This window comes from Plecotus auritus, assembly GCF_963455305.1.
Source record: "Plecotus auritus genome assembly, chromosome: 5".
Taxonomy (NCBI): domain Eukaryota; kingdom Metazoa; phylum Chordata; class Mammalia; order Chiroptera; family Vespertilionidae; genus Plecotus; species Plecotus auritus.
Genome location: NC_137776.1, coordinates 140,569,753 through 140,595,782, shown reverse-complemented (window position 1 = coordinate 140,595,782; position 26,030 = coordinate 140,569,753). Strand labels below are relative to the sequence as shown.

The 26,030-nt window shown below is 45.0% G+C and overlaps 1 protein-coding gene across 8 annotated transcripts in view; it reads left to right on the top strand.

Moving 5' to 3' along the window:
• The window catches only part of APBA1 (amyloid beta precursor protein binding family A member 1), a 203,535-nt gene that overhangs the window by 129,012 nt on the left and 48,493 nt on the right, over window positions 1-26,030 (top strand). For 6 of the 8 annotated variants that reach the window (XM_080670108.1, XM_080670105.1, XM_080670111.1 and 3 more), the window contains exon 2: window positions 10,092-11,357. In XM_080670108.1, the coding sequence (XP_080526234.1) occupies window positions 10,161-11,357 (1,197 nt within the window). In that variant the 5' untranslated portion in view covers window positions 10,092-10,160. Of the gene's footprint in view, window positions 1-5,303; window positions 5,466-10,091; window positions 11,358-26,030 lie in introns of all 8 variants that reach the window. The other 2 variants (XM_080670107.1, XM_080670106.1) reach the window with 1 other exon arrangement.

Genomic DNA, 26,030 nt, shown 5'->3' with positions numbered 1-26,030 from the left:
TTTAAGAAAAAGTAGTTTTCTTCTTTCCCCACATTGTGTTTCTTTCCCTGATAACTTTTTGTAATGTGACTAAATTACAATAAGAGTTGATTATTGTGGGAGGCTTTGAATCAACATGGGGTTTCTGGCTCATCAAATTCAAATTTAAGTCATCACCAACATTGCTACCTAATAGTTGCTTAATAGATTTGGGGAGTTATGAGGCCATATTGTCAGGGAGCAAATCTTTTGGGATTCAGCTGTTTTTTTAATCATCTCGTGTATATCAGATTTGGAGCATATATGAAAAAGTGTTTGAGGACTATGCCAGCATACTGCTGCTTTCTTGACCTGTGAATAAAAAAGAAGCTTGGAAACAAGAACTTAATTTGAAGCTTCATAATTAGGATCGTGGCTGGCATTCTGGTGTGAATTTTAAAAGAAAATGCTAGAGAGAGCTACAGCAAACTTGAGGGAATAGAAAGAAGCAAGTTAACTGACTTTCTAATGAGCCAAATAATTTGTAAAAGTAACAATAGCAGTAAATTTGAGGTGATGTGGTCTCAAAGGAACGAGTACACTTTAATGAATTACTGTTCAATTCATCCTTGGCCTGATATTCCCGTTCCCATCTCCTTTTGCAGCGTGAGGCAATGAGCCTCTGACAACTAACAGCTGAACTGATTTTAGAGATTTACTGTCTTTACCACTATAGTATTGTGTCTATGGCTCTCTGTATAATAACAAAAACATCAGAACAATGGCTGAAATTGATTATAACTGGTGATTTAATAGCCCTGAACTGAACGTAATGTAGCAACAAAGATAATAAACGTGGTGGGGTGAGGAAGGAAAGTTGTGCGGGGGGCATCAAGAAAGGGATTTAACAGGGGGAAAAATGACAAAAAGAAAGAGAAAAAATGCCAAGTTTTTGTAACCCTCCGTAAATATGGGTTATGTAGATATGTTTGATTTATACCAGGGGCATTTCACAAAAACTCAGATAGACTTTTAATTGGTTTTGATTTCCAGAGAATACCCTTTGAGTTTTCCATAAAATTTGTAAGAGTTTCCCTCTGAGTTTCCATGATTGCCTTAAGCTTATTTCATGCATTTTATTGGAATGAGAATAATAAATGAATGATTTGATTGTTAAAGTGCTAGACAGAGGGCCAGACAATAAGAAGTCTGCATAAATTCAGAATTTTCTCTTTAATCAAAGGCTGGGTTGTGAATTAATCCAAGTGGAGGAATTAATTTTCCTGCCTGGTAAGTGGTAGCCACAATTACACAGATTTCAAGGTGGATGAAAGTAACCAGCCTGATTTTGTGTTAATCACAGAAGAATGTGTTCATCCAAACGGCCTCCTGTCCCTCTGTTCACTCTGCAAGAATAAAGGCCTATGTTAAAGATGTGGCCATTGGCCAAAACCATTTTTAAAGCCCTCTTTTGGAACTGACTTCAGCGCTTGAACCAGCGTCTTTTCAGTAATCTTGGCTGCTGCACATCTTCAACCTTTAGGGGTAGGTGTGACATTTGGGGAGCAGCAAACAGCATTCGCAGCAAAATCTTGTACACAAGGTGGGTGATAAAACTGGGTGATACCCTTTGAGGTTAAAAATCAAATATGACTAAATATGACTATAGACTATGAAAAATGATTAACTGGTAGCTTCAAATCCCTTAAATTAACTTGGAAATCAATTCCAATATAGGAGTGGCCAGAGTGTTTTGAGCAAAGGCCGTGCCCTTGGAACCTGTAAGTATAGAGTCTGCCAAGGTGACCAGTCTAAAAGGGATTACACCAATGTAGATGTTTGTTTAAAAAATCAATTCAATCACTTTATGGCCTTAGTGAAATGTAATAGGAAGAACATGAGCAATGCGAGCCAGATGAGTCTACCTCCACCCTTTGCAGCTCTGAGTGACCTTGGACAATTTATTTAAGCTGTCTGAGCTTCTGCTTCGAAATTAGCAAGTGGGGATCATAATTTCCATTGGGTTAGGAATATAGCAAGCATGTAAAGGCCATATATACTGGCCTACACATAGTACAGAGTATGTGGTTATTATTTGATGGATTTATTTATATCCAACCTTATTTCGAAATGGATTAAAAGAAACGTAAGTGCTTGTTTTCTGTCCCTACATGGCCTTATTTAGGAAAGGGTAGCATTAATAAATGGGCCACGTTCTCAAGTTATTTATATTAACATTGTTTTAATTTTTTCTTTTTAAATACTATGTTAACTATATCTGTTAAGTACTAATTATGATATGGGCAGAAAATGCACTAGTGACTGTTAAATAGCACTTATACTAGTAAAGTGTCAGATACTGTTCTAAGTATTTTATATATATTAATGTATCATCCAATAATCCTGTGATGTGGGTAATTACTACCCTCATTTTAGAAATAATAAAATTGGAGCATTTGCTATGAGTAAGTTATCTAAAGTGAAAGAGCTAGTAAGTGATGAAACCAGGAAGCAAATTCAGGCAGTCTGCTGCCCATCCCTGTCCCCTTAACCACTATCATGCTTCACTAAGTATCACTGTATGATCCTTTAAGGATCAATTTGATATCTGAAGACTATCAAGCACCATTCATGGCTAAGGCTTGTAAATATGGAGGGGGCTAATCCTTTGAGGTCAAAAATCAAATATGACTAAATATGACTATAGAATATTGAGAATGATTCACTGGTAACTTAAAATCCCACAAGTTAACTTTGAAAGCTGTTCCAATAAGGGAGTGGCCAATGTGTTTTGAGCAAAGGGCTTGAAACATGTGTAGAGTCTACCAAGCCTGGGAGAAGAATCAGGACCCACTCACCTGTGTTGAACAGGTGCTAGAAGGCAAATTCAGTTGCATGAATGGACAAAAGTTCCGTTCAGCAAGCTATTCACTATCTTTAAGGGATATGGCAACCATCAACAAGTGGCCATCCAGACAAGCTGTTGGCATTCTTGATCCAGAAAATGGAGTATCCAAGGTGATCAGGCAGCTAATATTGGGGCTAACTGTCCATGGGGGACAACCCAAATCACAGGATGGAAGATCAGGGTCCAGATCCTAATTCTTGGGGGAGGAGCAAAGCTAGGTCTAACATTGGGATTGCATAGAGACTGGGAATGGGCTGAGCCTATAGTTGATGGACAGTAGAAGGTTAGTAGCCTCACTGTGGGAAAAAGAAAGGTGTAGAGCAAGCATGTCAAACTCGTGGCACGAGGGCCGCATGCCTTGTTTATTTGGCCTGTAGAGCCTGCAACACAGAATCAGGCTGGCTTTTATGCCTATTATGCTTCCTGTGTGGATTTCCTCCATCAATTCCCTGAATGCTGTGTAGCCTGGGGAGAGGCAGTGCAGTGGATCTGGGAAGACACAGCAGAGTCTGGGTGCCACCTTCATGATTTTTACTATAGCTATATTATTTCTTGTTTTACACTTTTATTTAATTGAAATAGTTATTGATTTATTTCTTTGTCATATACTAACACGAGTATTACACTTTTGGTATCAGCTAGGATCCCAGTAGGAAATAGATAGGGCACTCAAATTAGGTAATATGCAAGGAGACCAAGAGATGAATAGAAGGACTATTTACAAAGGTGTGGACTTGTGGGATCCCACCATCCCTACTACTCATAAGTCTGAAAGGGAGGGGAGGGAGCCATCAAGTGAAACCATGTGGAGAGGGACCGTTTGACAAGGGCTATGCCTTCCAGACTAGGGATATTGCCAGCCTGAGATAATCGTGTAAGGAGGGAACTGGGAGAATAAATATCCCAGCCTCAGTCTCCTCCCTTTCTCTGATGTCCCATCAGAGCTCCCCATTGGCCAAACCCAGAAGCCAGAGGAACTGGGAGCTCTTGAGGCAGCCCAAAGAGGCACAGAGTAGGGTGGAGAAGGTACCGAGTGGATCTGGAGGGGGAAACTGAAGATGGTCAGCTCACACATCTTCATCCAAGTGGGCTAGGGTTAAGGACACAGCCCTGAGATCCAACCACAGAGCCCTCCCTCAGGTTGACATCTAACCGTTCAGCAACATTCCTTGGGTTCAAGTACTCAACTTACTCTGAAACCATTACCAATGCTATCTGTCAAGCCATGCTTTACAGTTTCAGGCACAAAGGATATTAGGGGAAATGAAATTCCATTTTGCTGAGGCAAGATGTTCTGTGTGAGGAGGGTTTTTCTGACTGTGTGAGCCAATTTAAATGGAAAATGATTTTAAGGAGGAGTAATATGTGTTCTGTATCCACCTTGGGTCCCATCCAGTATCACTAAATTTAACTTCCAAATGAATCAAAGGAGGTTAAGCTTTAATGAACTGTGTTATTCTTTCTTGTTAATAGATGCACTATGTTTAGAAGAGCTGATGATTTGAGTGGGCCTCCTGATGTCCCCAGGATTCCCTGTAGATGTTTCACAATTGATCTACCTCCTGGAAAGAAAACGTATTTATTGGGTAGGGAATATAGATAAGAATATCTGGGTATTCTTATGCTGTCATCCTTTTTTCTTAATAAAACAAGAACCATTAATCTTCCAGCCTATGCAGATTGTGTGTGTGTGTACACTACATCCCGGATATAATCTTATTTGGCAACCCTAAGTGTTTGTTGCTATGGAAATTAATATATCACCACAGTCTCTGTGTCATTGGCAGCCCCTCTGATGGCTTGGTGGCAGATGTCCTGTTGACTGGAACAGTATGTGTGCAGGTGGAATAGAATAGGCTGCAGTCTCAAGAAATAGTACTTTCCTTCCAACTCCACTGGGAGGAGATGAGGACCATTCATTAAGTCCATGGGAACTAATTGTTCTTCTTAAATATATGCAAAAGAATGAATACTTATATAAATGGAACCATGTTCATCCAAGTTTCTTCAGAGAGAGGAGAGCTGGGAGTCTTCTTCTCCCACTTCTCCACCCTCTACCTTCATGTTTTCCCCTACACCTGCATTACCTCCACCCCGCGACTCCCCACACCCACCAACACAATACCCTTCGGTGTAACCACCTGGTATAATTCCTTTTGTTCTTTTTTTACATTACGTTTTGTCTTCAGTATGATCCTTCTTCTAAAACTACTTCTCAATGTGTTAAAAGGAAGAATTTACTGGAAATTCTTATCAGTGACTACTTAAGGACAGATCAACCAGAGTAATTTACAGCCTTCCCTCCTACTAGTTCCAAACCAACACGAACCTCAGCTAACATTATTAGACTCCTGGATTCAACTGCTGAATCATGAAATGTTTTATATCTAAATGGTGCACTGAAGTGGCGTTCCCGCCCTTTGTTCCCCTTTTCCAGTCTGGCTGTGGAACATTCCAGAACCAGGGGTCTGAAAGCCACCTGTGCTTCACTACTGGCAGCCTGGATTCCCTCACTCCTGCAGCCAAGATGCCACAGCACCCCCTCTCCGTGTTGCGGAGGGACTCCTGCTGAGGGGACTGCCTTGCGTGTGTATTCCAGGTCAGCCAGCCTTTGTAGAGGCAAAGGAATTTTCTTTGACCAGCTGCTCCTTCTCCTGCTCTCTCAGCCTCCAGAGGTACAGGGGTCATCATTAAGGACATTGATTGGATGATGGCACTCCTCTCCTAGGCTTTAGGCCCTAGGATGCTTATGAGCTCACAAAGTGCAGGACCTGTATGAACAGCAGCACTTACCTGACTCACAAAGGTGATGCAGTTGCTGTTGTTGTTTTAACTCTAGGCTCCTTTTGTAGATTGAACCTATTTCGACTTTGCACTGATCACCAGGTGTTATAATTACTGAAGGGTCTGCCCTGGAGGGCTGGGACCATGAGTTAGAAACGTTTGTAGCCCCTTTGCACAGTGCATGGCACATGTCAAATAAATGCCAGCTGGATCAATGCATTCCAATGCAGGAAAATGTTGAATTACTACAATTCTTTGGGCACTTAGAGCATCAGAAGGTGGATAAGGTTGCATGGGTGGATGAGGCAGCAGAGATTTGAGATAGAGGGAAGAACGGACTTCTTCTCCCAAGGCTGAGCATGCCAATGTCTAGAAGGCCCCAGATACCGGGGGGAAATCATTGTTTCCTTTTTAATCGTGAAAAATGCATTAACTACCTTCTGTGTACCCTCTGTGCTTGGCACTGGGGAATCTGTAATAATAAAAGGGTAATATGCCAATTAGACCGGATGTCCTTCTGGAAGTCCTTCGGGATGAAGCCGGGGCCAGAGCGAAGCCCAGGTCCCGGGTGCCTGCCAGCGGCCTAAGGGAAGCCCAGGTCCCGGGTGCCAGAGGGAAGCTGGTGCCGGCAGCCAGGGGAAGGAAGGCCTACTCTTGCATGAATTTCCGTGCATCGGGCCTCTAGTCAAAGATAAACGGCAGGTCCTCTCTTCCCAAGGACTTCATATTTATAAAGAATTGTTACTCAGAATGACAGGTACTATAATAATGACATATATGCTAGACAAGTACCATGGGGAAAAGGGAGGGGTGAATCAGGCCTTATCACCCCCCTGCTTATAAACCCCCTGCAGCATGCCACTGCGCTTGAAATAAAACCCAAATTCTCTACCCTGATATACCGGGCTCTGTCCCACCCAGCCCCTTCCCCTCTCTGTCCTCATCACCCACCACACCACCCCTTGCTCACTTCCCAAACATTATTTCTGTCCTTGAACAGATCAAGTCCTTTCTCACCTCAAGGCTTGCCCTCAGATCTTCCTGCTTGGTTGCCTCTTTCTTTAGCATTCAGGCCTCTGCTCCATTATCACCTCCTTTGGCCACAATCTATATAACCTCCTCCACTACCCTGTTTTATTTTCTTCCCAAACCTTTTCACTGAAGTTATCTTGTTCATTTATTAACACAATTGTTGTCTATTTTCCTCTCCTTTCCATTCACCATCCCTGCCCCATGCACTACAAGGGTGGGTTCCTGAGAGCAGAGAGGCCTGTCTGGCTTGGTCCCTGCTCTGCCCCAGTGCTTGGAACATTGCCTGGAGGCCAGCATGTAATAGAAACTCATCAAGTATGAATTTTCTACGGGGAAGAGGAGAAAGATTCACCAAAGAAAAGTTGTAGGTAAAAAATAGCTGAGGATAGGAGAGGTGTGAGGGCCAGTGTCAGGACTCTGGGAACTAGAATACAGGGTGCAGGTGAAATGTGGAGGTGAGGCCTGAGGAGCAACATGGCCTGAGGGCTTTGTTTGCCAGGAGCCTAGAGCTAGAGAGCAGGGTCAGACAGAAAATTCACCAGTTCTTTCCCTTCCCAGGTGTGTGACCAGGCAATCACCTAATCCCACAGTGCCCCCATATCCTCATTTTTAAATGAGCTGGTAATACTTCCTATAAGGAGAATATAAGAGGACTCTCTGTAGGCTTGTGTGAGGATTCGATGACTCAGTATGTATAAAATGCCTACTAGTGCCTGGTATATAGTTGGCTAAGCATTTGCACTAGAGTGGAATCACGGAAGAGTTTGAGAAATATGTTTACAGGATTGAGGTTTGTATTTTAGAAGATCATCAGGCTGGCAGCGGGGAGGATGGACTGCAGGGGGCTGAGAAATTAGTCAAGGAAACAATTGTGTAGGCAAGACAGACCAAGACTGGGCAACAGTGAGGATGATACAAGAATTATTAAGACAATGGACTCAGTCATCCGTTTGGGCAAGGAGATGAGGCAAAAGACAAGTAGGTAAGGATTCCTGGACATGGGGCTTGGGTAATTGTGTGGCTGGTAGCGCCATTCACCCATACAGGAAATACAGGATGTGGGCCAGGCAATCACCTAACCCCAGGTTTGGGAGCCTGTGGCAGGTTGATTTTGAGTGCTGTGGGATATCAGGGGGAATAGGGGAGATGCTACTCAGCAAGAAAACTCACCTCTCCCTACATGGCAATATAATATTCACATGCTAAGCACTGTACTTATTGGTACTTAATAAATGTTAGCGCTTAATATTTAGTGTTTGTAGTTTTTGCTTTTAAAGCAAATACTGTGAGAAATTTCTTTGTCCACATCTGAGGGTTGGGTTTTTTGTTTGCTTTGTTTCTGATATTTCTATAAGTAGAATTACTGGAACAAAGATATGTTGGAGATTTTAACTCATCTTGCCAAATTGCTTTTCAAAAAGGTGTTTATCTCTATATCTACCTATCTATCTATCTATATTCTCCAAATATTTTGGGATTCTTTAAAATCAGCTTTAATATTCTTTTATAAACACCACCCCAAAAATTGCCAGGATGTGGGGAACAGTTCTCTCGTGTGCTACCTATGGACGTGATCACCAATGTCAGCTCCATCTTTAAACGTTGCTAGTTGCGTTTTTTCTAGGAAGCTCCTCAAATAAATACCTGTTATTAATTAACATGTTAGCAATACCACAACCCAAACTTTATTCTTGAAACCATGGCAATAAGTGAAATATAAGCACTCCATGCATAAATACTCCCCTGAGGCCTGGGAGGGGATATAAGGAAAATGTACTCAGTGAATATAAAGCTCCACATTACCAGACTGCATTATTGTAACAGTATTTTCCCCCAAAGGACAGGTTTCTTGCAACTTTCCTTGCCATGATGTAGTGTATGCACTTGTGTAGAAATTTCATTTCCTTTGAATCAATACATGTGCTAAGAGAGGGCACCATTCATTGGTCAAATAAAGTTATAATGTAGAATAAACTAAAATTTCTTTCTAATGCATATAAAATAGAAAAATCTATTTTCACTGAAGACAGTGATTTGGTCAGTTCTACAAGTGATTATCGTGAATTGTTGGCCATCCGGGTGCTTCGGATGGTTGTTACTGTATTTCTAACACTGACCACCCAGAGCTGACACACCACAGAGGAACAGTACCCAGAGGAGTGTTTGGTATGCTCAGCATCCCTCTGTGAACCCTTGTTTTGTGTCTATCAGACTTAGTTTGTACATAATAGAGCTTTGAATCGGTTGTCTTTTTCAGAGAGTCCTTATGAAGGAAGCATGGGTAGTGTTCTTGCCCATGTGTTGTATTGAATTGAATATTTGTTTTGTATTTTCCATGACCCATGACTGGAGGCCACTTAACCAGGGGGCCCCCAGCACTAATACTTGCCTCTTCTGTTCAGAGCATGAACCATCCATCAAAGTCTGAATGGAGACTCACACTTGCTTTCGGAACGCGCTCTTATACCTAGTCCATAGTCCCTGTTCTCTGGTGGAAATGGGTAAAGAGATTGGCCATGTTATCCAGTTCTGGCTATAATAGCAATTCACGGAATTTTAGATCCAGAGTGTATGGGGGAAGTGATCTAGTCAGTGTCTCTTTAAGTGTATTTGTCAGAACTCTGGCCTCTAGGGGTAGAAAATGTTTCCTAGTCGAAAAAGATTGGGAAATGCTGAATCCTGTGTCTCCATCCCCTTGAAGATTCACAACGAAATGGCAACTCTACTCGTAAGTCAGCATTTCCCAAACTTATTTGACCAGGGAGCCTCTTTTCCCTGTGTAATAGCCGTTAATATCCTGCTATAGGAAATGAGTCCATTCTCCTAGTGGATGGAGGACCAGAAAATGAAGCCACTCGTGGGAGTAACCGCCGGGAATAGCAGGAGAACCCACTGGTGGTGGACGCCTCCCTCAGAATGGGCTGCCTATTTGCACTGATAGCAATGGCTTCAAAACATTTTGAGATTTTTTTCTTTTGAAATTTATTTAAAGAATCGTTTCTAAGGTTATTTAGGATCCTAGTTTATAGACGTTTATCCCCCAGCAGATAGGAAATGTGTCAATCGGCCCATTCAATTTAGCAGCACTCCTTATTCATCTGCATCAGAAATGGAACCTGAATAGCAAGCATCGTGGAGAACAAAGGCGCAGGAGGCCCACCGTCGCAGGGGTGGGGGAGGGAGAACAGCCAGTAAGCAATTAAACGAGTGGATATGTAATTAGAAATTACGGGAAACCAAGAAAATGAACTAGGTGCTGTCAGACTGAATTTACATTTGCAATCATTTTTTAAATTGACCCAGATTCAGAAGGGATCGATAGCAGCTGTTTTTCTGGCCATCTTGGTGCTCAGCTTAGGACTACAGCCTGAACCACTTAACGCCCCTCCTTCCCCTCTTGTCTTTTCAGGCGGGCGAAGCAAAATGAGCGCGCAGTGAGCCGGCTGAGCCTCTCTCCCAGCCGTCCCCGACGCCCACCATGAACCCCTTGGAGGGGGCCGCGGAGGTGGAGGTGACCGACGAGGCGGCAGGCGGGGAGGTGAACGAGTCGGTGGAGGCCGACCTGGAGCGCCCCGAGGTGGAGGAGGAGCAGCAACAGCAGCAGCAGCAGCACCATGCGGGCCGGCCCCCGCGCGCACTCGCCGTCGAGGACCCCCGCGCCCAGCCCGGGCCTCCGGAGGAAGAGGAGCGCGGGGAGTGCCTGGCGCGCTCGGCCAGCACGGAGAGCGGCTTCCACAACCATACGGACACGGCCGAGGGCGACGTGATCGCAGCGGCTCGCGACGGCGACGACCCGGAGCGCACGCCGGACCCCGAGGACGAGAGCGCCTACGCCGTGCAGTACCGGCCCGAGGCCGAGGAGTACACGGAGCACGCGGAGGCCGAGCACGCCGAGGCCACGCACCGCCTCGCGCTGCCCAACCACCTGCACTTCCACTCGCTGGAGCACGAGGAGGCCATAAACGCGGCCTACTCGGGCTACGTGTACACGCACCGGCTGTTCCACCGCGGCGAAGACGAGCCCTACGCCGAGCCCTACGCCGACTACAGCGGCCTCCAGGAGCACGTGTACGAAGAGATCGGGGACGCGCCCGAGCTGGACGCGCGCGACGGGCTGCGGTTGTACGAGCAGGAGCGCGACGAGGAGGCCGCGTACCGCCAGGAGGCCTTGGGCGCGCGGCTGCACCACTACGACGAGCGCTCGGACGGCGAGTCCGACAGCCCCGAAAAGGAGGCCGAGTTCGCTCCCTACCCGCGAATGGACAGCTACGAGCAGGAGGAGGACATCGACCAGATCGTGGCCGAGGTCAAGCAGAGCATGAGCTCGCAGAGCCTCGACAAGGCGGCCGAGGACATGCCGGAGGCCGAGCAGGACCTGGAGCGCGCCTCCACCCCCAGCGGAGGCCACCCCGACAGCCCCGGGCCGCCAGCCCCAGCTGGGCAGCAGCGGGCGGCGGGCACCGTGGTGGGCGAGGCGGTGCAGCGGTACAGCAAGGAGAAGAGGGATGCCATCTCGCTGGCCATCAAGGATATTAAGGAGGCCATCGAGGAGGTGAAAACCAGGACCATCCGTTCGCCTTACACCCCCGACGAACCCAAAGAGCCCATCTGGGTCATGCGCCAGGACATTAGCCCCACCAGAGATTGCGATGACCAGAGGCCGGGGGATGGAGATGTAAGTACGCGCGGCCAGGAGAGGAGACGAGTGCAGTGTGGCCGTGTTTGTCATTGGGAAATGTCTAGGAGATAAATGGTCTGTGTGGGGATGCTAAAATGTGTCCACTGTAAGCCTCAAAAGTAGCTTGCCCTTAGGCGCGAGTGAAACACAGGTGGTTGGGAGTTAAAGTGTTAAATGCGTTTATCAGATCTTAGAGGGATTGCTGTGAATCAGTGGTTCTCAGACTGCTCCTAGAACACTTGTTCAGAAATGGATTTCTAGGCGCACCCCGCCCCCACCCACGCCCTCCCGCCCTTCTTTCTCATTTAGAAGGTTTGGGGTGGGGCCTGAGAATTTGTAGTCCTGATTGAATGAGGAAAGCCTTTATTGGAAAGGTGTATTGCAAATGGGAGAAAGGTACTATTGTAATGGGGGACGTGGGAGGGAGGACTAGCAATAGGGTAATCTCTGACTCTGAGTTCTGCAGGAGTCCCTAAGGTTTGGCAAAAAGGGGTTTCTTTTATAGGGAAAAGTAAGGAAAGGATGGGTATGAGGAAGTGGGCAGAAAGCATGGCAGATGAGAAAATGTTTTAACCTGAGACCAGCCTATTGTCCCGAGAGGTTGTTGAGGTGGGATTGTTGACTAGGACCTGGAGAAGGGAGAGAAGCTTAACCAAAGATTGGTTTACAAGCATTTTGTCCTGATTAATCCAATGTTCAGCTGATCTTTTGTCAGGTAAAGAATGGGAATTTGGAAGTCTGTGTCTGACTTTGTCATAGGTACCAGTAAACAGGGAGGCACCTATGAGTGAGTCTTAACTAAGTCATATGGGGCTCTTTGTAGTAAGCTGTTTCCAAAACACTTTGGTGGGGGACCCTTAACTTTTGCTGTTCACAGGGCTCAGGTGAAGTTCAACATTGTCACTAACAAGTTTCCAGGTGATGCTGATCTGCTGGTCCCAGAACCACAGGTTGGGAACCACTGATTTAAAACAACCTCTGACAGGTTTGGCACAGATAGTGTGGCCTCCTCAGAGGAACGATTTTGGAGGCCTTTCCTGCCAGGAGTTTCTGCAGTTTTTCACCCACCTGTTCCTCACTGTGGCTTTCAGCAAGTGCTTAATTTAAGGTACCAGGGTATCCTTCTCACGTCTCAAAAGACATGCTTTTGGTTTTAAACTGCATTGTGCTTTTTTGTGAAGAGCTACCAAAAGCAATTGCTGTCCATGTTGACATTTTACTTTCCATTTTTGAAATACATAAGAAATTTGATAACATGGCAAGCTTGGGTGTCACAATCTATTCAAAATAAACCAAGAAGACTAACCTTTGGCCCACTACCTAGCTATAAAGATCCTCTTTCTGCTCCGACTCTCACTTTCCATTCTCCTGAAAATGTTTTAAGCAATTTCATTTAATATGGGAGCTTGGAGTAAAAGAAGGGTCAGGAGGTTAAATTCAATTTCATTTAATTCTTCATTTTATGAGTGCACTAGGCTATTTCTCAGTATACCTTTTGGAGTGAGAAACCATTATTGGAAGCTGTTCATTTTACTTATACGGAAAGGGCTGTGCAGGTCAGAGAGGTATGGCTCACCACCTCTTTTAGTAACAGTCAACATTTGCTGTTGGCTGATTAAATCTGCACCTTTAAGGAAAGGCTGGGAACCTGTAGAAAAAGATCTTGGTGCTCCCCCCACAGCAAGGGGGCAGCATTGGGTCAGTTAATTGCACGATGTCCTGTATCTCTCGCTCCTGTTTTCCAGACTTCACATCCAAAAGGTTCAAAACAGGTGTGCTGACATGCAGACTCGCCCTTGACCTCCAGCATTTCCAGGTTCCTCTTGGCTAGGAGGAAGGGACTGCAGCAAGCATTTTGCAAATGAAGTGGAAACGGAGCAGGTTTTCAAAAGTAGGGAGCTGGCAAGAAGCTGGGTTCTACATTCGTTTAGAAACTTGGGAAGAGCTGCAGGAGTGTTAAATCCAGATGCTGGCCTCCTCCTTCGGCTTTCCCACATGTACCAGCTCCTGAAAATGACCAGCAAAACCATGTTGTCCCTGCAGCCTCATGATGAACCCTCAGCACAGCCTGCACTAGGGCAGGGCCGGGGTGGGGGGCGTCTTCCTTCTGTTCATTTATACTTAGAGGCTCGATGCATGAAATTCGTGCAAGGGGCTAGGCCCCCGCCCGCCACAGCAGCCGCTTCTGCCTCGGCCCCCAATGCCGTGGCTTCGTCCAGAAGGTCGTCCAGAAGGATGTCCTTCATCTGGTCTAATTAGCATATTATACTTTTATTATTATAGATAACCACTTAATCCTCTCCTTCATTCCAAAGGTAGAATTAATTATAGAATATCAGGTGATGCTTTAGAAACCCATACTGTCAGAAATTAGGCTTGATGCTAAGAAATTGATAAGTAAGGCTTACTGGGTTATGAATAATTAATACCAAGCAAACCCCAAAACCTGTGCCTTAAAATATCCCACCAGTCAGTTGTAAGCCATTTCAATTTGTGTATTGTGCTTCATCTGTCATGTGTTTTTGTGGGAAAGACCTTCATTTGCTACTTCTTTGATGGTATTATTGGGGGGCGGGTAGTATATAAATATACACATTCTGTTGATTTCCACCTCAGCATCAAGAAACATTTACTGCATACTCATTCCAGATAGAAAATGGAAAGCACTATTAAAAGCAGTGTGGTCTGAAGTCTGTCCAGGAGGTACTTGTTAAAAATACAAATCACTGCCTTTCCCTTCCAAGCCAGATTACCTAAGTGGAGCCCAGTGAGCTGGGATTTGGGGTTTTTTGTTTGTTTGTTTTCTGACTTTGTGTTATATTGTTTTGTAAATTCTCCCTGCGATTCTTAAGCATATAAAAGATTAAAAATCATTTATTTAAATTTCAAGAAAAGTATTCTCTGGTCAGTTTCCCTATATAATAGCGGTGGGTTTGAGACTTAACTTTTATTAGCACAGGTACGGTTTTAACAGAAAGGGCTGCCCTGCTGTGGTTATGGTCAGCAGACCTGGGGAAGTGGCCCCACAATTCTTATTCCAAAAGCAGTGCATTCTCAAATTGGCATGACCAGAAGCTATAATGAAGCACATGAAAAACACCTGTACTACCACTTGCCAGAGATAACTGCTGGTAGCTCAATCTGCTTTTAACACAACTTCTAATTCCCTCGGAACTTGAGCATTTTCCTCTTCACTTGGCACAAGCTGGCATTTGCTTGCTGATGACCTGTACGATGCAAAGATAGGATTGCTCATTAGCGAGAACTTATTGAACACATAGGAGATGCTCAGCACTGAAGGAAAATAATTGTTTTCTGAAAACTTAAAAAATACTTATTAATCCTTTGCTTCTAGTAAAGACTTTCTCTTTTCCAGATATGTGTTTGAAAACTACCTCCCAACCTCCTTCTTGAAAAATATCGTTAATGAATACCCAGTTCTGAAAAGTTCCACTGCCTAACAATCTCTTTTTAGGCAGCAAAGTAGAGAACATCTCTGGTAGGATCAGAGAGATGGAGGGTAGCAGCGCACAGTATTAATTGGATGGTGTTGGATACTTTGGTGTGTTCTGCAGCTTGAAATCGTGTTTAACTCCGCTCCCTCTTAAAGCTACACTAAAATGATAGTAAAATAATAAAAATATGTAAAACCACAAGCACCACGAGACAGAGGAAACAGCAGCAGCTGAGAACAACAAAATTTGGGGACACTGGTGCTCCCCAGTATTTCCAGTTGTCCTCTTCTGCTGAGCACAGGGAGGACTGTACCGTCCTTCCTCATTCCCTAGACGTTAGGCCTGGCTCATGAAGTAGGAGCAGTGAGCAGAGTTCTCCCCCTGAAGCCTCGGGTCACAAGACTCAGAGCCTCTATCAGCCTGGGTCCCGAGTGACCCTGACGAGCCGGGCTCTGCTGTGGATGTGCTGTGTGAGAGAGGAATCAATGTGGGGGATTTGGTGGTTGTTACCAGAGCAGAGCCTGATCCATCCTGAGAAATAACTGATAGGTTTCTGTTTCCTCTGCTGAGTGGCCGTAAGGATTTTGCTATGGACCCTAAGAAAGGCTTGGGAATTGGAGACACCGGACACCTCAGATGGCAGGAGTATGGCTGGGAAAACAGCAGTGTTTGAAATTCTGTCATTAAGAGAGGTTAGATCCCTTGTCCAGCTCGTGTGGGCAGGTTAGCCCTCCTCCCCCTGCCCACAGAAGACGGGAGGTACTATGAGGAGAGGGTGAGTCAGAGAAGCACTGGAAGTGGGGGCACTAGTCGAAGCTGAAAATGGGATGAAGAGCCTTAAAGAACACACGCCTGCTGAGCTGCAAGACTCAGACTGCCTCAGAGTTCTTAGCTGTCAAGTTTAGAACCCACCTGACCCCACACTCCAGCAGGAGACTAGAATATTCCTCTCTGAGGAAACAGACCCAGGAGAAAATACCTATAGACACTCATGTTTGGGGGTTCCCAAACATAGCACCTGGCTCCCTACCAGATCACCCCACAGTAAAGGTCCCTGCCATGTGTGTGCTTTTTTTTGACACACAGTGAAATAGACATGGACATCCAAAGAACATCTCTAACATGAAAGACAAAGATACAGAAAAAGCAAATGAAAAAGGAACTTGGAGAAATAAAGGCAGTGCTCAGAGCAGAAGAAAACTATACTAGTAAAATACTTACAAATGTTTTCAGAAAGGAAGCCACTAAATTAGATTGCTTTTTTTAATAAAAAAAAAATTTTAACTAAAATATATGACAGCAGAAATTTAAAATTAACATTTAAAAAATCCTTCAGTAGGAAGGGTAGAAGACAAAATAGAGGAAATCTTCCAGAAAGTAGAACAATTAGGGCAAAAGGAATGAAAGTAGTAGGAACATAGATAAATAAAGTGGAGACATTATGAAAGATTATTTCCTAGAACCAAATGACATGAGATTTCCCCGATTAAAAGGTTCCACTGAAATAAAAAGACCCAGAGACATTTCAGAAAACTGTGGAAAAAGAGAAGATCCTGCAAGCTTTCAGAAAAGTAAAAGCAGGTTTACAAATGATCAGGAATCACAATGGTGTTGGACTTCTAAAAAAACTGGGAGACCTACACACAGCCTAATTTCCAGTTAAGTGTGAAAGTGGAATACAGATGTTTTCAGAAATGCAGGGTCCCAGAAAATGTCTCACCCCTACACCCTTTCTCAGGAAGCTACTAGGCAATTGCTGCCTCCAAATGAGAGTGTAAATCAAGGCAGAAGATGCAAGATCTGTGGGAAATAGACAAAGGGACTCCCCAGGGTGATGAGGTCAGAGATCCCACATGGCAGCTGAATGGCAGGCCAATGCAGCAGCCAACCCAGTGTGGCCCAGAGCTCGGAGGGCTCCATGGAGGTTTCCAGAAAGAATGGAAATGAAAGATTTCCTAATATGATTATACTGAGGGGCACCTTAGATTGTTTTAGGAGAGTTTGGCATGAATTATTGATTAATAAACAGAAAACTAAATGAATGGAAAAACAATTCAGTTCGTTTTCTCACTAAAAACAATTGTTATACAGGCAAGAAATGTAATAAAAGAATGCATGTGTCTCCGCAGGGAAGAGCATATACATAGTCTTCAGAGGACAAACACTGAATATTGACTAACCAAAAATTGTAATATTGAGAGGGTAAGGAAAGATGTATTAGAAAAGCGGTAAATCCTAGTCTTTTATAGTAGAAGCCAAGTCTAACGTGGAAAAATTGAGGTGAGTCAGTGTATACACAATGTTTATGAGTATCATACGTAGTAAATACTGGAAGAAATGCTAAAAGACTAAGGGTGGAAAGAAATAGGGAAAAGGACCTCCATGTTTGCCATAAACTAGACAGTATTGTTTGACTTTTAAAACTATATTCGTGTACTAGAGGCCTGGTGCACGGATTCGTGCACCAGTGGGGCCCCTCGGCCTGGCCTGCAGGATCGGGCTGAAACCAGCTCTCCAACATCCCCTGAGGGGTCCTGGATTGTGAGAGGGTGCAGGCCAGGCTGAGGGACCCCACCGGTGCACAATGCGGGCCAGGGAGGGCTCCAGGGCGTGTCCCTCCTATCTCACTCAGTCCCAATCGGCTGGACCCCAGCAGCAAGCTAACTTACTAATGGGAGCATCTGGCACATCATAGTGAGTGGTTGAGCGGCCTTAGCATTCATTAGCATATTACGCTTTGATTGGTTGAACAGCCCACCTGTCGACCAGACACTTCGCATATTTGGCTATTATTATATAGGATTTCTTCCCTTAAATTAAAAATATAAAAAATATAAAAGAGTTGGGATCATTATTCAGAGATCACTCACTCAACAGATCCTTTCATTGTTACTGTCTGTTTTCTGAAAAAATATATAAAAAGGCAAACACTTCTGTATATTATATGTGCCCTTTTTAGAAAATGACTGTTTCAGTAACTGTTATATGGTAAGGTAAATGTTCTGAGTTTTCCATTTTAATTTCATGGCTTACATTACACACATCAGAGTAAAGAAGTAAAAAGTAGGTCAAGGACTGTGGCTGTTCTACTTAAGGTGAAGAACCCTAATTGGAAAGTGGATTTGCACTTTGACAATGCAAAGCCTCATGCATTTGAGAGCTTTGGGCTTGAAAATGAGCTGGAGTTTGGAAACCACTGAACACAGGTGGGAAGGTAGCAGGAAGAATACAAACAACTGCAGAGGTCACATGTGGGTGCATTCACTGCGCCTCAAGTTTGTATATGAATTTAGGTTCATGGTTTTTACTTTTAAAATGAAATGTTTCAAGATGCTTCCTTTACTGGGGTACATTTAATGGCCCATCCTACAATTTAGGATCAGCAATGAATTGCCGTATCTCTGCCAATGAAAAGGAATGCTCGACGGAAGAGAATTTAGTTGTAACAAAAACAAAATGAGCCATTTTTCCATGAACTGTGAGGACCTGATGTGACCAGGGGAGGTAACGTTTTAAGGATGTAATGATTTTCCTGTTACAACTTCAAAAGGAGAAAGCTTGACCTTGAAATCTCTCTTGGAGAGCAAATAATTCATTTCAATCATGAGAAAACAAGAGAAAGTTGGAGGATGTGTGCTTTTGCTCTCTCTCCTCCTGGATATGAAGTATTGGCTCTGATTCTTTTAACTCACCTTTAGAGTTTCACCTGTGGGTTCAGCTCCAGGCAGGCCCTGTTTCCAGGGCTGGGCAGGTGCCTCCCTACAGACATCCAGCCATGTTGGAATCAGCAGAGCAAGTCTGTCCAATGATCGGCACAGCAGAAGGCCAGGGCGCAAATTACTCTGTGCTCCGTGGCATGAAAGTATGTGATGGGAAAGATTGGTTTTTTTAAACCCCCAGGCTCCAATCTTTTTCGCTTCACCTGACTCCACTCCCAAGAGGAATCTTTCTCAGCTTCGTAATGGATTGTCTCACTAGTCAGTGTCTATGTGAAACTGTGCCAAGAAGTGATGGGGCAAGCAGCAGGGAAGAGAATGGACGATTTCGCCGGAGAGAATTTTGCTATCACTTTCCAGATAGAAATGCAGCCCACAGGGCCGCAGTTTGGGTGTCTGACATGCTCTCTTAATAAGTTGGGGCTCAAGAAACTTCCCAGGAGTTTTTAGAAGAATTATGTCAGCTCCCCCCACTGTGCACTCTGGATATTTCCTCTGCTAAGTGCACTGGGGCAACAGGGGAGGAAGGGAAGGGGCAGGGAGAGGAACGGATATGTCAGAGATAATTGAATTTCATATGTAGCCCAATTAAATTCCGGGCCTGTGTAGTCCTGGGAAAATCTGAAATGTGATTTGTCCATAAACGTGATTATCTTCAAAATTAGGAGAAATGCTCCCACTGCAAGTGCAGCTGGCAACATGTTCTTACTACAAAGAAATGTCATTTCTCCCTCCACTTTCTCTGAAACAGTTTTCACTGACCAGTTTCTTGAGAGCAGCCACAGAGAGGGTGTTGTTTTATTTCACCAAAGGCCACCTCACCTTCCCGAAGAGTCCTGGCAGTTTCTCTCTCCTGCTTGTCCCCAGTGGAGAAGCAGGCTCTTACTGCCTGCTGGGCCTGCCTGGTAGACTTCTTGAGTTGGCCAGGTCCTGCCAGCGGGACATCAGAAACAAATTGAATCAGGCTTGGAATGCATCAAACCAGGTTTGGGGCCCACCTGAACATTTTGAACTCAGTTTCCCAGATGGAATGGCTAAAAGTAGCTGGGTCCTGTGACCTAGTCGCTTTGGCCAGTCACTGTCTTTGACACATTTGACCAAGCTTTAGAGGGCATATCATCCTGGATGTCTAATGCCCTTTGTCTCAGGCAAACTTAAGGAGATTCCCCCAGGAAGTAATTTCCTAGTGTAAATTTCAAGTATGACTAGGCAGATCCCACTGGACTGAGACCATATGGCTCCTTTGGCATATAAGGATCACACACCCATAGCTTACTCACTAACCTTGTACTTACAGACTCAAAATCTACTTCTGCTTATCCACACTTGCCTCCATACCACACTTCTTATCACACTGGCTCTCACCTCCATCCAGATCACATTTCCCCATTCAATTTAGTCACAGCCCTGATTAGCACTTTTGGAAGTTGGATCTTGGCCTCAGAGTTTCTGAGGCCCAGTCAAAATTGGTAACCACCAACTTAAACTGTGGACTACAGTTGAACACTTGATTCTTTACTATATTATCTACTTATCTTACATGCATTAGCCTGTTGCCTCTGGAATTCGCTGTCAGGCTTTGAAGGCATAGTGTCTTATCCTCCTCTTGTATTCGAGTAAGTCACACAGAGTTGATTGTATGCTATTATATATAAAGATTTGCCCTACAGTTGACCTGCTGTAGTTACCTTGAGTTGATCACCTGCTTTCTTCCTTGGCTTCAGTTTCCTCATCAGTAAAATGAGTTATTCGATTTATCTTCCAGGTTGACTATGGGAGAAAAGGGTTTTGCAGATATTGACTTCTCTATGGAAATGTGAAATAAGAATCACAAGTTTGATGCATTAGTTGCCTCAGTAGGTCAAAGCTCACGTAACATTTAGGGTTGGTCAATGGCAAGCTAAGTTAGGAGGAGTTGGTTGTCAGCACCCCTTCCTCACCATCTCCAGGCGGTGTTTGCTTTCTGCTTTCCCTGAAGCTTAGATCCCTCCCAGGCCTTTACTGTCCTGCCAGTCCTGGTTATGCACTCCGAATGACCTGAGCTCGCCGCTTCCCCCTTAAGCAGTAATATATTGTCAGCCTCTTCTTCCAGAGCTGGTCTCATTAAGTAAAACTAAACTGCTAATTAGTGATAATGGCAACATGCATGACCTCCTTTAGATAACATTTACCTTTTATTGGCATCTTCAATTCCAAAGGCCAATTGGAGAAAGTATTTTGAGGCAGGAAACCAGTATAGCACTAACACTTCTTATTCAGAAACCAGCCACTCTCTTACTGAGAAGAAGATATTGTCAAAACCCTGGTGAGGGCCTGATGTTAACACCTGCCTCACTGATCATGTGCACTTTTGTGCCCACCTTTTATTTCTTTTTTAATTTTGAGAAAGGTGATGTAAAGAGGGGAACATCCTGGCTTCTTCTGGGCCTTGATTTCCTTGGCATCCCCTCCTCCCTGTCCTCTCTCCCTTCCCCTCTGCCCTGAAGTTAGCATCAGCCTACATGGATTTTTTTCTTCTTACTGTTGCTAAGAAACTATTGACCAAGGTCAAGTGCACATGCTAATTCATTAAGGCTTGTTAGCAACATCTTACCCTGTTGACCTTGCGGTTGTGTTGTCAGGCTTACAAGGGCGAGTGAAAAGAACTGCTTTACCGCTGGAGGATTCTGTGCTCCTGAAGGATTCCTGTTAAGCTATTCTGAATTGAGAAAGTTCTCCTTGCAAATCCACACCTCCCCAGGGAGTTCCAGCCGCCAGTTTTTCTAGGGTCTGGATAGCAAGGCTGGAGCTGAAATGGGATCTGACGTCAAGCAGATAGACTTTAGGATGAATTTATGTTGTGTTGGGGCCTGACTTCCCCAAGTGGGTCAGTTCCTAGCTGGAATATGATGTTTTGTTCGCATGTAGGGGCGATGGTGAGGAGAGAGGTCTAGGATAGTTAGCTCCATTCTGTGTCCACCTGCGGCCTAAAAAGGCCTAGACTCCATGCATCCTTATCTCAGGCTGCTCTCTTGGCTTCCTATGAAGAGTAGACATCCCAGAGTTGGCTCTAAAACCAACTTGGTTCTTTTATATGGTTCAGACTTTTTAGAAAAAAGTTGGCTGCCCTAAATGGTGTGGCTTAGTAGGTTAAGCATCATCCCATGCACCAAAAGGTTGCGGGTTTAATTCTCAGTCAGGGCATATGCCCAGGTTATGGGCTTGATTCCAGGTTGGGGGTGTGCAGGAGGCAGCCAGTCAATGTTGCACTCTCACATCGATGTTTCTCTCTCCCTCTCCCCCTTCTCTAAAAATCAAAACTATACATTAAAAAAGTTGACTGGCAGACCTTTCAGGTCAGCATGCCAGAAACATAACCTTAGAACCAAAGGATCTGCTCTCAGGACAGCAGCAATGGGCCCCAGTGTGTTTTACCAAGTAGACCTCAGAAAACGATAGGACGCCTCTCCTTAGACAAGTGAATGGTATATCAAAGGAATAACATGCTGTTCTCAGTCACCACCATGCAAAGTGCCATAAAGTCATTGAGTTATTATAATTGTTATAGTTGCTCCCTGCCAACACTTTTGGGGTTAATCAAGCACGGTTTACATATAGGACATTGTGAATAAGAAATAGGGTCTGGCCACAAAGCTCTGCTGTTTATCATTTGTCAGTGAGCCAGAGGGAATTGTGACTACAGTCCCTAGTCACAAACTGAGAGTCTGTCTCACAATTTGTCATCCACTCATTCAACAAATATTTTCAAGTTCACCCTATAAATCAGGCACTGTGCAGGACACCAGGATGCAGCAGCAACTGAGATTCAGGCTCTGGCTAGCATAGACACAGCCCTGCCTGTGCAGAGTCTGTGATCTACTTTAGGTGAGCCCTCAGCCAGACCTCCAACCTTCCTCTGCTCTTGAGGCTTTCATTTGAAGCCTTATTTGGTGTTTTAGCTATAGCTATCTACTGCTGTGTAACACATTGCACAGAACTTAGTGGCATATAGCAAGCCACATTGATTTTCTCACAGTTCCTATGGCCCAGAATGTGGCATGGCCTAGCTGGCTCTCTGCTTGTGGTTCTCTCAGAGGCTGCAATTAGTGGCCTGTGGTCATCTTAAGGCTCTTCTGGGGAAAGGCCTGTTCCCAAGCTCATGTGCTTGTTCAGATCCTTATGGGCTAAGGGTCTCAGTTCCCCACTGACTAATGGCCAAAGGCATCCCTGGTTCTTTGCCCTGGGAGCCTTCTCCTACATGGCAGCTCACTTTAAAAAGTATGCAAGACAAGATGACCATAGCGTCTTAGAGCAAGATGGAAGTCACAGTCTTTTGCACAAGGGTGTGAATACCCGGAGGTGTGGGGGTCATTGGAGACCATCGAGAAGCCTGCCTAACATGTTTTGTATCTGTCATTACCTTTTGCCAGCAAAGAGCTGCTGGGCTTAAAACCTGAGGACACAGCAGCTGTTGGCCTTGTTCTCCATTCCCAACTCCAGGGCTGTATTTATTGGTCTGACTGAGAATAGGCAGATCTGCAGATTCTGAAATGATAGAACAAAGCTAAAGGGGTGAAAAAGGGAACAATAGTGTGCGCCAGCACAGGTGGCTATGCCAGAGAAAGTTGAGGCTCAGGAGTGCCTGTGGAAATGAGAAAGAGGAGGGATTGTCATGAAGGAATAAGCATTCCATGTGGATTCTTCATAAGGAGATGGATTTTAACTTTATTCTCAAGGGACTGCCAGGGTCAAAAGAATTTGCTGTCAAGACTCATTTGAAAGTTAAGGCGGAGGTTTTCAACCAGTGTGCTGACGCTCCTCTGACTTTTGGGGATGGGGTGAGCTGGGCCACCAGGTACATTGCCTTCACCCCCAGCGCTTCTCTAATTGACATGTGTCATGATGCAAAACAAGTCGAGAGGCAGAGTTAAGGGGTCTTGATGGTGCAGCAAGAACAGAAGAAGACAGACCTGGAGGCTGGCTGTCATCTTGGTGTCTTGGTTTCTCCCTCGGGTGTGGCGTATGGATCCTATTCTTTATGATCCCATCTCAACCACCTCCTTGTGGCAGATGAAGTTTTCCATCCTGGGTGTGATCCATTATTGATGAGGCATGGAGAAGGCAGTGGTGAATAATTAAGCAGGTTTCAGGTGCAGATTGAACATTAAAGGGAAAGAAAGAATAAAAATAAGAGAGCCAGGAAAAAAATCCTGAATTCTGTCACACCAATAGGACACTATATGTAGATGCTTTCTATAACTTTCCAGAAGGCCAAGCAGGGGTTTTTGCAGTCTGTCTGGTGATTTTAATCTTGTGTGTGATTGTAGCTCTCTAGTTAATAACTGAAAAAAATTGCATGCTTTCCACAGCAGCAGTGAAGATTATAACAGCTTCAGCCTGTCTTGAGTGGTTCATGAATCCAAACCACATTTTAAGTGATAGAGGGGGAAATGGCTTCACCTATGAGCTGGGGAGAAATAAGTGATAGGGATGTTCAATCTGGGAATCAAGACATTTTTCTATCATTTAAATAATAAATGGAAAGATGAAAGTGTTTTTGAGAGACGCCAAATACTGTAAATTAGGAAGGAATACCTCCTGCCCTGCTCACCATTCTTGAATGGGGGCATCACACTGACCTAGATAATAGTAGGTACAGTCCAACTGCCAGCAGGAGTGGTCAGAAACAGTAGATCAGGTCAGAAGGGAGGGTGAAGGCCCAAGGACACCCTTCCTCTGATCCTGTTTCCCACTCTGGCCTGCAGAGTTGTCCACAGCACAGGACCCTGTCCACCAGCACCGGTGGGTTGTCCAGCTGTCAGTTGTTCAAGTCCTTTGCTTCTCTTTTTTCTACCTTATGACCCTATCACAACTCACTAACTAAACAGGTGGACTCAGGGAGACCTGTCAACATGCTTGATTAAGAGTTTGGTGAGACAGAAGGCAGAATCCATGGGTTAGGACAAGTCTCTTGGATGCTCTGTGCCTTTCCTCTTTCACGCATCCACATACTTCCCCATCGACATGGATCTTTTTTCTGAAGCAGATTGGCTCTGGGAGATCTCTCTGTCTGCCTCCTGTCTGCTGCCTCCAGAACCACCCTCCCCACCTCAGTTGCCATGAGCTCCCACTAGCCCAGCTTCATCCTTATTTCTTGATCTTCCTCTAGTCGGCTGAGGAACGGCAGATATGGTCCAGCTCTTGAACCCAACTTGGGCTTACTCATTGGTTTGGGTCACACCATGCTTGCGCGGGGACAGCGTTCTTGTCTGTGTTTGTAAGCTGGTTTGCTACAGCCCATCATTGAGACTGCAGTGCAAGGATGCTGAAAGCACTTGGCACACATGAAGAGGCGGTGAGAGGCTACTCCCAGCATCCCATGTCCCCAGAAGCCCAGGCCCTGGGTGGCCACAGTGTTCTCTTAGAATTCCCGGGTGCATTCTAATGAATGTTCGGAGAGATCCTTTTTCTCAGCTCCCACCCCTTCTTTCCACAGGAGCGGGGTGCTTTTTTCACAAGTTCTATAAACTTCACAAGTTTAAAGTGTGTGAAAGTTTCTGGTAGCACCTTGGAATCTATTTTACTTCCCCCAGAAATAGTAGGTGTCACTGCCAGAGGGGGTGGGCCAGCCCCTCCAGAGAAACATCAGGTGATGATGCTCCACCAGTAATGCATGCCTGCCTGCGCCGTTTGGGCGGGGAGGGGTTCATGTTCATGGGTCAGACACCCTGGGAGGTGGTCACGGCTCCTGTTACAAGTTACATTATTGACTGGGGCATCTAACACCACTGGAAACAATCCACTGGACAGGCACTGAGGTCAGGAGTCAGTCTGAGCTCCCAAGTGGATGCACCAGAGCTATCCCTGCTGCCCAAAAAGCACCCGTGAAGATGGAGAATTTTTGGATGTACCAATTTGAGTGTTACGAAGATGAGGTAGGTGGAGCCTCAGGCTTCGGAATGATGTTTATTGCTTTGCTTTTGCTTTTCTCCCCCGAGTCCTGAGGATGAAAAAGTATGGATTTCTTCACCAGTTCTCTATGTTTCTCTCAGTAGTAGCAGTAAATGGACAGAGCAGGAATAGATCAGGAGAGTGGGCAGTGTCCAGGACCGGAGAAATGTAATCAGGGTTGCCTGTTGCCTGGAAGTCCCAGGTAACCTGCAGAGAAAAGGTGTTTGATCACTTAGAAAGATGCCGTGCCTTTGCTTTCCCCATCAGCGTTGGGTGGTTACTCTCTGTGTTCTAATAGATGACTGACTTTGGGCACTGTGGCCTCCAGTTTCTTGCTCTGTGTTGTGTCTTTTGCTTCCATGATGCTAATGAAAATGCATGGAGATCAGTGCCTTGCACATTAGGAACTGCTTTGTTAGTAAATGAGGTATTGGGCATAACGTACCTGGTACAGTGCCTGGCACACAGAAAGCCCTCCTTAGTTGTCCTTAATTAGCTGGTGATGCGTTATTACAGCAAATCGTTTGCATCTTTTAATACAAACTAAGTGACATGGGCTTTTCCTTTGA